The sequence below is a fragment of the Erpetoichthys calabaricus genome, chromosome 7 (genome assembly GCF_900747795.2).
Source record: "Erpetoichthys calabaricus chromosome 7, fErpCal1.3, whole genome shotgun sequence".
NCBI classification, from domain to species: Eukaryota; Metazoa; Chordata; class Cladistia; order Polypteriformes; family Polypteridae; genus Erpetoichthys; species Erpetoichthys calabaricus.
In genome coordinates, this window is record NC_041400.2 from 81,051,228 (window position 1) to 81,067,280 (window position 16,053).

Consider the following 16,053-nt stretch of genomic DNA (forward strand, 5'->3'; position numbering starts at 1 on the left):
ATTGTAAGAAATATTGAAGATTTGTGAAATCTGTTATTGAAAGCAGTAATGTTAATAATGTATAACACATTAAGAATATAGTTTACATTATTTTTTCTCTTTCCTTTTTTACATTCCTTGTAAATGTGGAGGAAAAGGCTATAAGCTTTATGATGACCATTTAAAGAATTTTCTTTTTTTTCATAAAAAGTATTACAGCAACACTGAATCCTTCTGCTTACAGAGGCAGAGAAGTGGTCTGCTGAGAATAAATCTGTGTTCAGGGAGCAAGTCTTACTCCCTTCGTTTATGTCAATGGAGAAAAACGAAATAGAGCTGACCCTTCAGAAATTTGATTTGCTGTCTGAATTTCCAGAAGAAGAGGAGAGGGAATATGTCTTTAGACTCTTCATGTTCTTTTTTTCACATATGGAAGACATGCATCTGTTTTTTAGATAACTTGAAAGGAAAAACAAAAATTCATGTGTTTTGTTAGAAAATGTAACATAAACAAACATGTCATTGTTCTATTACAACCTACAATTCTTGCTCTATATTTTATATATTGTTTAACTTTTTTGTAATAAATGTTGCAAACCAGCTACATCTTTGCAGTCCATTGTCTCAGATCTGCACTTCTTAGTGTTATGTATTAAAATAATATTTTATAAAGCAGGGCAAGGCAAACTTTATTTATAAAGCACATTTACAACAGCCAAAACTGAACCAAAGTGCTGTACTAGAAAGGGTAAAAGAAGCAGTTAAAATGTACAGTATGTACTGTCACACAACATTTGGAATCTTTATGATGTCTCCAACTCATTCTTGTTACAGTGGTGTAGTCGGCAGGATGAGGCTTTCCCAGAAGAAATCGGGAAGGAATCGTGTTTCCGGGTGGGGGGGGGGTGGGCATGCTCTGCGGTCCGGAGCAACATGGTGCAGGCTTCGCTTCCACCAAGGGAAAACGAGCCCCTAGTCCTACACAGGAAGAATGTAGAGGAGACCCACCAACGTGGGCTGGTTCCTTGGGGGAAAACGAAAAGGGCTTATTATGTTCTGTCAGAGGAGAGGACTGAGCTGTCCATTGGGACCAAGGTCCCAGAGACATACGGGCTATCCCTAGACCAGCAGGTAAAAGACTTACAAACTTGGGAATATGATCCGGAGAGATCTACCCGGGAGCATGTGGCTCATTGGCTGAAGCCATTTGAATTAAACACGTTACAAATTGTGCAGCAGGTGGCCTGCTTTATTCTAATTAACACTAGAATTACCAGAGCCAACGAAAAAACTCATAGATCCAGCCTACCTTAAATCGCTTCTTAAATCCATTCGCACCTCTCTGCCAGTATCTTTTTGTCATCTAAATGTGCTGATATACACAAGCTGCAAGCAGTCGGCTATTCCATCCCCCCACCGACTCATGCCTTGATTGATTATCTGGGAGTGAAGTGGAGTTTTAGAGTGGAAATAATAGATCGTTATTTGGAACACACGCATTTCATGTGTGTTCTGTTTCTACAGTAATCTGTGTAAACACATTGTTAAAACAGTAACTTTTTCATATTTTAGTAATAAATGTTACAAAATGTAGGCATAAACTATAAAATGTGTGAAGCCTGAAGCCCAAAGATCAAGTAAACACTTTCACAAAAGGTTCAAGAATGCAATGACAGCTTCCGTGGCATACCGATAAGATTTGCTCACTCAGAATGTAATAGGTTTGCCGTGCCTCAGAGACCCCAGTTCAAATCCCTGCTGGGGAGAAAATGCGCTTTTTTTTTTTTTCTTTTTAACTTTCGCCGCTCTGCCTGCCTGCCTGCCTGAAGTCCCTGTCCATCTATATAGTAATAACAGTAATTTTATTATTATATAGCAGCTTCCTTGTCTGCCTATCATATAGTGCCTTTCCTTTCTATCTATCTATATATCTATCCCCTTAGCTGTTTTTTTTTATATATCTATTATACAGTGCCAATGGGGTGCCAAACAGGCAATTACAATGATTTTCGGAATATATAAAGTCATTCCTGAAAATATAAAGTCAGCGTTGGAATATACTGTATAACCTCATTCTTGAATATATAAATTTAAAGTCAGATTATGTTGATATTGATTGAAACAACTCAGGCACATTTTTAGTAAACTCAATGAGTTCCTAATACAACATAAAGAACTAAGTTAACAAAAACATCTTCAGAAAAATATTTTAAAGCAACGCACTGTTCAGTTAATTTATTCAAAATGATATATGTGCCCTGCATTTTGAACACAATATTTATTTATTCTTTTTGTATGGGCGCATGTTTGGATGAACCTCACAAGCCCAATCGACTCTGAGTACCTTCTGTCGAAGTTTACTCACTAGTGAAATGACAAGCATGGAAATTTTATATATTCGGGAATGATTTTATACGTTTTTCCAATGCTGACTTTATATATTCAGGAATGACTTTATATATTCCGAAAATCATTGTAATTGCCTGTTTGGCACCCCATAGGCACTGTATAATAGATATAGTAAAAAACAGCTGAGGGGATAGATAGATAGATAGATAGATAGATAGATAGATAGATAGATAGATAGATAGATAGATAGATAGATAGATAGATAGATAGATAGATAGATAGATAGATAGATAGATAGATAGATAGATAGATAGATAGATAGAAAGGAAAGGCACTATATGATAGGCAGACAGGGAAGCTGCTATCTCTATATACTGTATAATCTTCATTTGGATCTTGATATTTGTTTGTCCACGAATGAATTAAAAGAAGAAGCACTAGTTGGCAGTAGAGAGACAGCTAAAACATAGGCATTGCATTAAGAATCTCCTCCAGGCTTATACTACTGAAGACTGTAGTACTCCAGTCACACCTCAAAACACAGACATTCAAACTAAACAAATTGTTGTGCTTTAAATTAACTAATCTTTATATATAATCTTCATTTGGATCTTGATCTTTGTTTGTCCGCAAATTCATGTTCCCCTGACACTGCCTTGGTTGTTACTTTTCTTTACAAACACTGTCGATACCACTCTTTGTGTTTAGATCTGGCGTCGACACCGTGCTTTGTGTTTAGATCTGGTGTCGACACCTGCTTCGTTGTCGAGACTGTGGTTTTTTCTGTTTCTATCAACTGTCGTTGGCAGCACTTTGTCCAAATCGAATGTTCACCCGCTTCTTGGAGTCGGCAGTCAGAGTATATAAGTTGGACACACTTCTGTGATTTTCCATCAGTCGGCGTTTGGAGTTCAAGAAAGAAACATTGGTTCTTCCTTACTCTTTGGATTGCCACAAAGCAACCTGTGAGATTGGAGAAAGGTTGAGAAGAGATCGTGAGAGGAAACGACAGCGTTGTGAAAACGAGACGGACTGTGAATGGAGAGAAGCAAAAATGCTCCTCCACCACCACATAATTACTATTTGGACACTGATTCCGAGTAGGTCGTTCCTATCGAATCAATGTCCAAGGGTTTTGTTTTGTAATTTTGTTTCCCTTATAAAAAATCATAATGCTGTGCGACAAAGGGCCCAGTTCAGGACTGGCAGCCGCGTTTAAACAGGGAGCCCTTCACAGACAACTTTAACACGTGCAACGTAGTTGTGCGCACATGGCTAGTTTAATATATTGATTCAAATTTTTTATTATTCCACAATATACTCTAATATATTGATAGAGGGAAGAGCCTCTCCTTCCCATCCTTCTTTTAAAACATCCAATAGTCCTCGGGGTTGTCCATATAACAATTCAAAAGGACAGAACCCCGTAGAGGCTTGTGGGACTTCCCAATAAGCAAAGAGCACGAGGGGGAGGAGCTGATCCAAGTTCCTCCCATCCCCGCTGACCACCTTGCGCAGCATTTGCTTGAGAGTCTGATTGAACCTCTCGAAAAGACCGTCGGTTTGAGGATGATATACCGCAGTCTTTAAGTGCTTTATTTTAAGTAACTTAGCCGTTTCCTTGAATGTCGCCGAGGTAAAGGGCATCCCTTGGTCCATAAGGACTTCTTTCGGGATCCCGACATGTGCGAAGACCCCCACTAGTTCCCGTGTGATAGCTTTAGTAGTGGCAGAGCGCAGCGGAACTGCCTCTGGATATTGGGTAGCATAATCCACGAAGACTAATATATATTTATGTCCTCGGGCTGAGGACTCCAGAGGTCCTACTATATCAATCCCAATACGCTCAAAGGGAACATCAATCAGGGGGAGGGGAATGAGAGGAGCACAGTCCCTCCTAGGAATTTGCCGTAATTGACATTCTGGACAAGAGATGCAAAAACGGCGAACCTCTGCATTAATTCCCAGCCAATAAAATCAGAGCTTAATCCACTCTAAAGTCTTTTCGGCGCCTAAATGGCCTCCCAGGAGGTGGCCGTGTGCCAACTCACAAACCTGCTGCCGGAAGGTTCGTGGGATTAGCAACAACTTCTGTACCCCGCCCTCATGTTCAGCTATTCAATATAACAGATCGTTGTCTAGTACAAAGTGATGGCCACGTGGCATGGGCTGATGAGTGCATTGACCATTGACAAGCACGACTGCATTTTTTGTAAATTTCAGGGAGTCGTCATTCCATTGTTCCCTCTTGAAAGACGCCGGTGTTTTTTTGAATTGGAAATGCATCTCGGAGAGAGGGTCCAGTCTGACCTCAAGGGGCGGGGAGTCCTCCTGACTCGTCAAGGCCCGGGTTGATGACGTGTTTAAGTGCGACGGCCCAGGAGCCTCCCCGTCCTCCTTGTAGCCCTCTGTACCTCTCTCCTCCAGCTGGTTACACGGCGTGGAAACAGTCTGAGTCGGGTTTGCCCCTTCTATGACTAGGCCTACAGGGGTAAGGGGAGTAGTTATCAGCAGCCCCATTTACTGTCTGACCAGTCGCACCCTAGGATCATAGGAGAAGGTGGGTGTGGGTGGACCGCCACGGAGAACTTTTTTACTAACGCTTCATAGCTTATAACACACAGGGCGGTTTTATATACACGTGTTTCCCCGTGTATGCACCGGATACTGGTCTTTTTTCTCGTCCACTGTCGCGGTAGTAAGTAATGGCAATCAACAATAGAGATTTTGCTGCTGGAGTCTAGAAGTCTGTAACTTGAAATCCATTTATAATTACCACTCCCATATGACCAGTAGCCAGGGGGTTCATAAGTGCACATAACCATCCTCCCATCTTCCACCTGCATTCCTCCGTGCTCCAGCGCAAGCGGCACACCCCGCGCCCCGGGGACATTGGGACCCTTGGTTTATATGGAAGGGACTTGTACAATGGGACATAATCCCTATGGAATCCACTACAGGACCGTTCTGCTCTCACAGATTGTGAGGCTGGCTTAGTTGTTCTTACTTGTGTTATTAATTTGTCCAGGGAATGAAAGTCTCCCCAGATCGGCTGGGACAAAATTAGTGGGAAGACCTTTAACACTAGAATTACCAGAGCCTACGAAAAAACTCATAGATCCGGCCCACCTTAAATCGCTTCTTGAATCCGTTCACACCTCTCCGCCAGCGTCTTTTGTCATCTAAATGTGCTGATATGCACAAGCTGCAAGCATCCGGCTATTCCATCCCCCCACCGACTTAGAACGTGCACGAACTTCTCCCAGCTCATGCCTTGATTGATAATAGATCGTTATTTGGAACACACGCATTTCATGTGTGTTCCGTTTCTACAGTAATCTGTGTAAACACATTTTAAAACAGAAACTTTTTCATATTTTAATAATAAATGTTACAAAATGTAGGCATAAACTATAAAATTGTGAATTTCCCCTTGGGATTAATAAAGTATCTATCTATCTATCTATCTATCTATCTATCTATCTATCTATCTATCTATCTATCTATCTATCTATCTATCTAAAATGTGTGAAGCCTGAAGCCCAAAGATCAAATAAACACTTTCACAAAAGGATCATGAGTGAAATGACAGCTTCTGTGGCATACTGGCAAGATTTGCTGACTCAGAGACCCCAGTTCGAATCCCCGCTGGGGAGAAAATGTCTGCCTGCCTGCCTGAAGTCCCTGTCTATCTATATAGTAATAACAGTAATTTTATTATTATACTAGCCAAGTGCGCACAACTACGTTGCGCGTGTTAAAGTTGTCTGTGAAGGGCTCCCTGTTTAAACGCGGCTGCCAGTCCTGAACTGGGCCCTTTGTCGCACAGCATTATGATTTTTTATAAGGGAAACAAAATTACAAAACAAAACCCTTGGACACTGATTCGATAGGAACGGCCTACTCGGAATCAGTGTCCAAATAGTAATTATGTGGTGGTGGAGGAGCATTTTTGCTTCTCTCCATTCACAGTCCGTCTCGTTTTCACGACGCTGTCGTTTCCTCTCACGATCTCTTCTCAACCTTTCTCCAATCTCACAGGTTGCTTTGTGGCAATCCAAAGAGTAAGGAAGAACCAATGTTTCTTTCTTGAACTCCAAACACCGACTGATGGAAAATCACAGAAGTGTGTCCAACTTATATACTCTGACTGCCGACTCCAAGAAGCGGGTGAACATTCGATTTGGACGAAGTGCTGCCAACGACGGTTGATAGAAACAGAAAAAACCACAGTCTCGACAACGAAGCAGGTGTCGACACCAGATCTAAACACAAAGCACGGTGTCGACGCCAGATCTAAACACAAAGAGTGGAATCGACAGTGTTTGTAAAGAAAAATAACAACCAAGGCATTGTCAGGGGAACATGAATTCGCGGACAAACAAAGATCAAGATCCAAATGAAGATTATATATAAAGATTAGTTAATTTAAAGCACAACAATTTGTTTAGTTTGAATGTCTGTGTTTTGAGGTGTGACTGGAGTACTACAGTCTTCAGTAGTATAAGCCTGGAGGAGATTCTTAATGCAATGCCTATGTTTCAGCTGTCTCTCTACTGCCATCTAGTGCTTCTTCTTTTAAAACAAAGATCAAGATCCAAATGAAGATTATATATAGAGATAATAGTTGAACAAAGAATCTTGGACTGAGGACCTTTTGACCTATTTTTGTACTTAGATAAACAAAATCTAAAATGCCTTGATGATTACTATCTGTGTGCATTTGGGTAGATGGAAAATATATTATTATGTAAACCAGCTGATGCTAAGAAAATGTATATGTATATATACTGTATTTGCAAGTATAAGAATTCTTTGTGTTAACCATATGAATGCATTAAGATTATTAAAAGAGGGAAACCATTAACTGTATAATCATTTTAACAATATAAGTATATTAGTTTGTATATAGTAGTTTGTATTAATAGGCTATGCATTAATTGATTATTAATATGACTTACTTAAACTAACAAACTAAAGATTAATTGTTTATTAATAAACAATTACATATAAAAAATAAGTGTGTACACAAAGCTGAAAGAACAAACTTGCAACAATTTTGTCAAACTGCTGACTTATAGTCTGTACTCAGGAAAACTGCTAATCTTTTTTATTTTCCAAACATCTGTGATTTTTGTTTACTCAACAGTAATAGGTTCTTTCACTTCTTCTTAAGTTGTTTTGAACAAATGTGTTGTAATATTACTAAATTCCCCCAAAGAATTGTGTAACCTTGCCTTATGACAGACTGTGTCTGTAAGATGTAAATCTCTGTTATAAAATAAAGCTCACCCCCCCCCCCCCAAAGAGGGGGCTATTGCTGGTAACTGTCAGTGACACAAGCTGACAGGGGCTGCAGTAGTCTCTCTGCTTATCAAGAATAAAGAAATTGCTTTTTTACTCTATATCTGCTGTCTGCCTGCTGTTTGCCTCGAACCTTCAACCACAGTTTCATGCAGTTATGCGATCAATTCGGAAAAATCCGACCTCTTTTCAAAATAAGTCACATGGAAGAGGCGCAAGCAGCACAGGCCCACTATTATGATCATGGCACGGCAGTCCGGGAGTTCTAACCGGGGGATCGGGTCATGGTATTGGTCCCTACCTCGCATTCTAAGTTGCTTGCCCACTGGCAAGACCTGTATGAAGTTAAGGAGAGGAAAGGGCTTGTCAATTATTTGGTGAAACAACCCAATCGTCGGCCGAGCGAGCGGGTATATCATGTCAACTTGCTGAAGCCGTGGAAGGAGAGGGATCCCGATCCGTCCTCCGCTCAGCCCCGCTCTTTCTTTGCTCAGAACAACAGCCTTAACTTTGGTCCCGAGTTGAATGCTAACCAGAGACGGGAGCTTGAAACAACGATCTTGTCAGTTCCGGAGGTAGTGAATGAGCAACCCGGAAGGACCTCTCTGATTGCGCATGACATAGTGACAGAACCAGGAGTTGTCGTACAAGAACGCCAATATCGTCTTCCTGAAGCAAAGAAGGCAGAGGTGGAGCTTGAGATCCAGCGCATGCTGGATCTAGGTGTGATTGAGGAAAGTTATAGTCCCTGGTCCAGTCCAATTGTCTTGGTCGGTAAGCCCGACTGGAGTTGGAGATTTTGCAACGACTTCCGTCGACTGAATCAAGTCTCCTAGTTTGACGCCTATCCGAAGCCTCGCGTGGATGACCTCCTTGAGAGGCTTGGACAAGCGAAATTTTTGACCACACTTGACATGACGAAGGAGTACTGGCAGTTTCCTTTAACGGACTCTGCGAAGCTTAAGACCGCGTTTAGCACCCCTAGTGGGCACTGGCAATACTGGGTCCTCCCATTCAGGTTACATGGGGCTCCGGCAACTTTCCAGCATCAGGTGGACAGAGCGCTCCAGCCTCATAATGCATTTAGCGCTGCTTATTTGGATGACGTTGTCATCTATTCCAGCACATGGAATGACCACGTGCGGCAGGTAGAAATGGTATTGCGGACGCTAGGTGAAGCTGGGCTTCGAATTAATCCAAAGAAGTGTTTCTTTGGATTAAAAGAAGCTAAATATTTGGGCTACCTGGTGGGTCGGGGGTGCCGTGAAGCCACAGTGCTCCAAAGTTAACGCCATATTAAACTGGCACCGTTCGAATACCAAGCGGCAAGTGCAGGCTTTCCTCGGGTTAGCCTAGTACTACCACCGGCTTGTACCCCGGTTGTCTGAGAGAGCAGTGCTCTTGACAAACTTAACAAAGAAGAGGGCTCCAAACCACGGGTATGGACTGACAAGACACCCGCTGCATTTTGTGACCTAAAACAGGCCCTTACGTCAGCACCCATATTGAAAGTACCAAATTTTTCACTTCCTTTCATACTCCTGACGGACGCTTCGGACACAGGCCTGGGGGCCACTCTGAGTCAAAGCGTCGATGGTGTTGAACACCTGTCATGTACCTGAGCCGGAAACTGCTGGATCGGGAGACCAGGTGTGCGGCTGTGGAACGGGAGGCTCTTGCGATAAAATGGGCGATTACGCAGTTGAGGTACTACCTCTTGGGCCGTGAATTTACTCTGGTGACGGACCATGCACATCTCCAGTGGATGGCCTTTCACAAGGAGTCAAATCCACAGGTCACTAGGTGGTTTCTTGACCTCCAACCGTATAAGATTTTGTTTGTTCACCGTAAAGGTTCTCTCCATGCCAATCTCGAGTCCACGACCAATTGGACTGGTTTGCCCGACCCGATGGGTCTGGGATAAGGGGGGGCCTTTTATCACACATGCACATGGGAAACAGCTGAAGGACCTAAACACTAGTAATTCTATGCCAGGCCAGGGGGCGGCGGAGTGTACTGACTATCTCTCTCAGTCCCTTGCAGACCTTTCCTGGGAAATCCCGCCTGTCGCCGCCCCCAAGGATGACATCACTTCTGGGCACGAGGACACCACTCCCAGTTCCTGCACCAATGATGTCATTTCCATTCCAGGCCTTTAAAACTGCCATCTTGCCTCAGTACAGGCAGTTCTGTTCTGGACTCTGACCTAAGCACAACGTGCTACTAAAAAAAAGCAATTTTGCAGCCGAGAAAATATTATACAGGTGGCTGCCCCAACTCTTTATGATATCTCCAACTCATTCTTGTTACAGTACACACCACAAAACTGCAAGCATAACCAATCATTGCATAAAAGATAAACTACCCAAACACATACATACATACATACATACATACTGTACATACAGTATTTATTTACTTTTAACCTTTTATTAAAATTATTAAAAGCAAATAACATTCCATACAAGCACATCAAATTTTACAAAGCTAAATTCAAATCAAGTCAACCCCAGCCCATGAGAAAGAGAGCTTGACCAACAGACAGAGTGAAACTTTAACAGAAGAAAAATAAGTAAATACATAAAAGTAATTAAAATAAATAAGGGAAAAGAATCCACTTCCTCAATTTAAATGCTTATTCTAAAATGTTATTGATTAGATCTTGCCAGGTTTTAAAAAAGTTTTGAACAGATCCTTTAAGTGAGAATTAGATTTTTTCCAATCTCAAACAGTATAGAAGATCAGTTGCCCACTGACTTAAAAGAGGGGGGTTAGGATTCATCCAGTTGAGTAAGATAAGTCTATGTGTCAATAGTGAAGTAAAGTCAATTACAATTTGTTTGTCCTTATGTACTTTAAGCCCATCTCTGAGGACACCAAACACTGTTAGTGGGTTAGGAGGGATCTGAGGACACCAAACAGCTGTTAGTGGGTTAGGAGGGATTGTGACACCAAGGCTTTCTGAAAGGCATTTAAACAATTTGGTCCAAAATTATGTTAATTTGGAGCCCCACCCAAAACATGTGACCCAATGAGGCTGAAACTTGATTGCAATGTTTGCAAGTTAGATCTTGCCCTGGGAACATTTTAGACAACAACAATTTTTATTTATAATCATTAATTTACATGAGCCAACATATAAAAACATAATGTCAACCTCTTGAATGATCACATACCAGAGAAAAGATGTAAGACTTTAATAATGACTTAAAAATGGCCAGAATTGGAGCAGACCTAATATAAGCTGTCAAAGATCACGCCTGGGTTTCTAACTGAAGCTTTATGATACGTATGGCAATGGGTCCAAGAGCAACATCAGAGATACTCAAACCTTCTGAACTTTTGAACACCACAATCTCAGTTTTATTATTATTTAATCTAAGAAAATGCATTGCCATCCAGGGTTTAATATTCAAGCATGCATGGAGGGTCTGTATTGTCTCACTTTGATTTCAGTGGCAAAGAGATTTGAGTGTCATCAGCATAACAGTGAAAGGAGAAGCCATACTTGTTAACAATGGAGACTAAACGTAACATTTATAACAAAATGACAGCTGTTCTAAAGATGGAACCCTGCAGAACCCCACAAGTAAGAGGAGTTAAAGAGGACGAGAACTCACCCAAGTGAACAGAAAAGCTCAAATTGCTTAGATAAGCTTTAAACCATTTAAGGGCATTTACCTTGGATGCCTAATATTGTTCAAGATGGGATATAAGAATCGTAAGATCCACAGTATCAAAACCTGAGGCAAGATCTAGCAGTACAGGAATGGCAGAATCTCCAGCATTATAGTTAGGAAAAGGTCATTGTAAACCTTGAACAAGGCTGTTTCAGTCCTGTAAAAAGATCTGTATCCAGATTGGAATTTTTCCAGAATACTATTTTCATCAAGAAATGTTTGTAATTGAGTAAAGACAGTTTTTTTCTAAGACTTTAGGTAAAAACGGCAGTTTAGAAATTGGCCTGAAATTAGGGGGTCCAGATTTTTTTTAAATAAGTTTCTGCACCACAGCATGTTTCAGGGTAGCAGGAACACGGCCAGAAGTCAAGCTAGCATTTGTTAAGGTAACAATACTTGGCCCGACAGAACCAAAAACCCCCTTAACTAATCGACAGGGGGCACTGTCCAGGGGGCAATTTGTAGGATTCAGGCATTGAACCAAATCAAATAACAGAGACAATGATACAGGTTCAAGTGGTCAAAGACAGCAAAACACACAAGGGGAAGAGATGAATCCTTAGTAGGCAGTGTGGCTGATGGCCTAATAACGTTAATCTTATTTACAAAAAATGATGTCCCTATTTGGAGAGTAAGTTGGGGTATACGAGAAATGACAAATTCCTATTACAAGAAACTGAATATGGTGATTAAAGGATTAAAAATCACTAAATAAAATCAGAACATTTCTAAAGTTAAGTTTAAAATCTGAATCAATGTGTTAGTTCAGTTCCAAAATACATGAAAGACAGTCTATGGAAGTAAGGCACAGAGGGGAAAACTATTAATAAGGCAAATGTTTATGTTTCTTTAGAAAAACAAACAATAATATCTATTAAGCAATTTAAGACATCTGATTCACTTTTTTGATACTTATACATTAATGTCCCGGTCTTTTGTCCTGTTTAAACAGTTACACTTCACTACGTGGTATGCCTGTCTTGACTATATATAACAAAAAAACCTGGAATCTTGGTTACTCCAAAAAAAATATCAAGCAAAATAAATGAAAATATCCACTCTAATTTCTTGTATCTGAATGGAGGAGCCCTAACCCATTTTTTTTATCCTAGTTAACATTAAATATATAACCATAATAAATTGTTTAGGAGAAACCAAAATACCATTCATTTATTCGTTCGTTCATTGTCTAAACAGGGTTCCGGGCCCGAGGCTGGTGCAGGAACAAATCCCAGCCAGCATACGGCACAAGACAGTTAAGACACCCTCGACAGTGATTCCACTGAACTACAGGGAAACAAACAAACAAACAAACTCCTCAACAGGGACGACGCACACACAAAGCATACTAGGGCCAATTTTTAGCAACATCAATCCAACTAGTCTGCATGTCTTTGGATGGAGGGAGGATACCGGAGCACCCGGAAGAAACACATGCAGACACGGGGAGAAAATGCAAACTCAAGACCGAGGAGACCTGACACATAAACCTGGGTAGCAGATCTGCCACCGTGCCCCCACCAAGATACCAACATTATAGAAAATACAGAATCATTTAATAGGTATCGGTACTTCAAGTATTAAACACCCTACTCATTCAATTAATATAATTTTAAAACCATTTACCAAAACGTGCATTTTTTATGTAATATATCTGTGTTTGCGCCTGTAATATTCACAAGGAGAACAATTATGCATTAAAATGAAAAACCAGGCAAACGTTTGAGAAGTTTAATAACTCCACTTGAATATTGTCAACATTATAATTGCAGTGTAGAACAAAATTAAGAAAACACAGACAATGAAGGAGAAAAGACCCCGTGTAAGGTGGATCATTTCAAACCTTGTTCAATACCAACACATTTAAAAGTGTTTTTTTTTTTCTTTTACTGAGAACTCGAAAGTTTAGACCTTCATTTTCATGCCTGTTGATCATCATTCATTTTATAACATAATAAATTAATGTAATTAACAGAACTTTGCCTTTTATTGAACGAGTTTCAAGAAATAATGTAAAAACAATTTCAAATATTTTGAATGATAGAATTCACTATAATAGAAGTTAGACCAACCATATTCATATTTAGTATGATGTTTCCTTAACGTAAAAAATGTTATGTCCTCTTTGTTTTAATTATCGAAATCTGAATCATATATTATAAAATTGTTTTTTGTTTCTAAAAAGAAATACGACAATAATAATTTAAACAGAAACTCGGATTCTTGCCTCGTAATCGGAGGAAGGCATATTAATATAATCTTTTAGGGTTACATGCTTAATCAACGTTACTACGGTAGTTTTGCAACGAAAGCGATTTGACAGAGGGCGGACGCTGAATGTTGGGGGCGTGGCGTGGAAGGCTGGGGCGTGGAAGGCGGAGTCTTCGACTTGCAGCCGGATAGAAATGGAGTTTTCTGCCAGGTTTACGTTTGATATACGCCTCCTTTGTTCCATCGTTGGATACTAATATAAGAAGGACAGCCTTTTTTCACGTTTCGGATTTCTGGTTGGGTACTGGAAGAAGCCAACCCAGCCCTTCGGGCACCGCCTCACCGGATTGAAACTAAGGTGTGTGTGAGAGAGAGAGAGGTTGGGGATTGACTGAACGAGTCAGCGCGCGCCTTCCCGGTTTTGTGCTCATCATGGCGTTATGGGGGTTGCAACAGCTGTTCCTGTATGCGTGCGAGAAGTACAGAATTTAACTCTGAGAGGAAATGTCCTGGATGCTACAACAAACTAATCATATGATTGGACTTTAAAAGCAATTACAAAGCGTTGGAAAGGAGAGGCTGCTATTATGGTTCTACTTTGTGTACGGGGTAGGTTTAATGTACTCGGATCCTAAATAACTATAAAGCAAACGGATTAGTGCGGTACTGAATACTTTTGTTTTATGGTTAACAGCTAAGACATTACTTCCCTTGTATTTTCTCCTTGAAAGCATATGTTTAGTGTGCTTTTCAGTCTTAGTAATGTTGGTTAACAAACTGTACTAAACTGGTAATCGCACGGGGAGCGGCCAGTCTTGGTCGTCCGAAAGGTTCGCATCGCACGGTTGTCGTTTGTCTCTAAAGAATAGCAATATGCGAGGCTGTTAGCAAGAGATGACACCTGTTACAAAGTGTTCTTTTCAGACTGTACATTTCCACTCTTTTTCCACCTTATCTGAATGAGGGAGGGCACTCTATATTTTGTGTTACGTATTCAGTAACCCTGCACATGTTGAAAGATGTGCCATGCCCTTTTAGCGTTAATCCTTCTATCTGATATCCTATTTCAAATAGCTGGTATGAAAGTTTTTAATTTTGACATCCGATATCAGAGTTTTGATTTTATTCACGTTTAGAGCAAAGGGCGTCAGTCTCGAAAATGCCCTTGGATGGAACACCAGTTCAATGGTATCAATATGATCATTCACACCGTGCATGTCATCAATTTCGCCTGACCAAGTTTATTAAAAAGCTCGATTCGTTTTGTGTTTGTGGTGTTTGGTTTTGGAGTTTGCTACTTAACAGTGGACACCCATGAGAAGGTACCCAAGCTCGTTATCAAAACCATCTGTTGGTTTACCATGCCATCCGGATTTAATTCGTTTTGGAGATTGATATTGCAACGACCGCGTCCGAAATTGGATGGTTATATTACTATTTTGTTATTTCCTAAACTTTACACGAATTACATCAAAAATCGGGTACAATGGCGTAGGTGTTTGGCTTGTTCCAGAGCTAGAAAACACCTAAATGCACTCGAGGTTAAAAATAATGCCAAGCGACGTGAAAAGTATATGCCATTAACGATGAAATCATTTTAATTTATGCGGCAAAATACAGATTTTAGATTAAGTCTCTTTGATTTTTATTAAACAGTTATGCATAATATAGATCTTTTTACCTTGGGAGAATTAAGCGAAAGAGAAAGTAAATTCTTTTAGAATATAAGGAAGTTATCTTTGTGGGGGCAATTTGCTTTTGATCTACAACCTGGCCGCCCTTTTCAATGCAAGTTATACAGACAAATAATATTTCTTCCATATACTGTATATGGCTTTTTTACTAAAATTAAAGCTAGACGTGGGAAAATCTTAATTTTACAACTAACTCATAAAATCAGACTGTTCAAGCTTTACAATTCAAACGCAAACGCAACAAGTAGGCCTTTTATAACGAGGTCATAGAATTGGATTAATAGAAAACTTCTAAATTGTGATAGTGCTTCATTGCATTTTCATCGTAGATAGATAGATAGATACTTTATTAATCCCAAGGGGAAATTCACAACTACAACTATGTGTTAACAATTTTAATAAAGTATTAATTCAAAAGTTAGTGTTGTTGGATTGTTGTATATCAGGCTTGATCTTAAACATGAAGCAATCATCAGTCTTTTGAAATAATGTTTGCTTCTCTTGTCACATTTTAGCAAAATTGTGAATAACTTGCTTTTTCAATTTTGTTTTCAAAAGGTTGATCACTTTTGAAAAGTCAAAACCTCACACTGTTTAGAATACAGCAAGCTTTTTCATATTCAGCTCTAATATTGTTCTAGACCTCACCCATTTTATCACCATACCAGAAAGCAGTTATGCATGTTTTTAACTGCAAATTTAACTTTCAACACTTTCAACCCTTAACACATTAAATTCTTATTTCAGGAAAATTATCAGTTAGTCTCCTGCTAAATTTTGAATACAGACACAATTTTATTTAATGCTGAAATGTTTTTTAGATCGATAGATACTTT

The 16,053-nt window shown here is 40.0% G+C and overlaps 1 protein-coding gene across 1 annotated transcript in view; it reads left to right on the plus strand.

The window, feature by feature from the left end:
- The first annotated feature begins 13,904 nt into the window (after nt 1-13,904).
- LOC114654212 (protein unc-13 homolog B-like) overlaps nt 13,905-16,053 on the plus strand; it is an 837,814-nt gene continuing 835,665 nt past the window's right edge. Inside the window, 1 exon segment of the mRNA XM_051929449.1 lies at nt 13,905-14,132. Within this exon segment, the coding sequence (XP_051785409.1) occupies nt 14,111-14,132 (22 nt within the window). The 5' untranslated portion in view covers nt 13,905-14,110.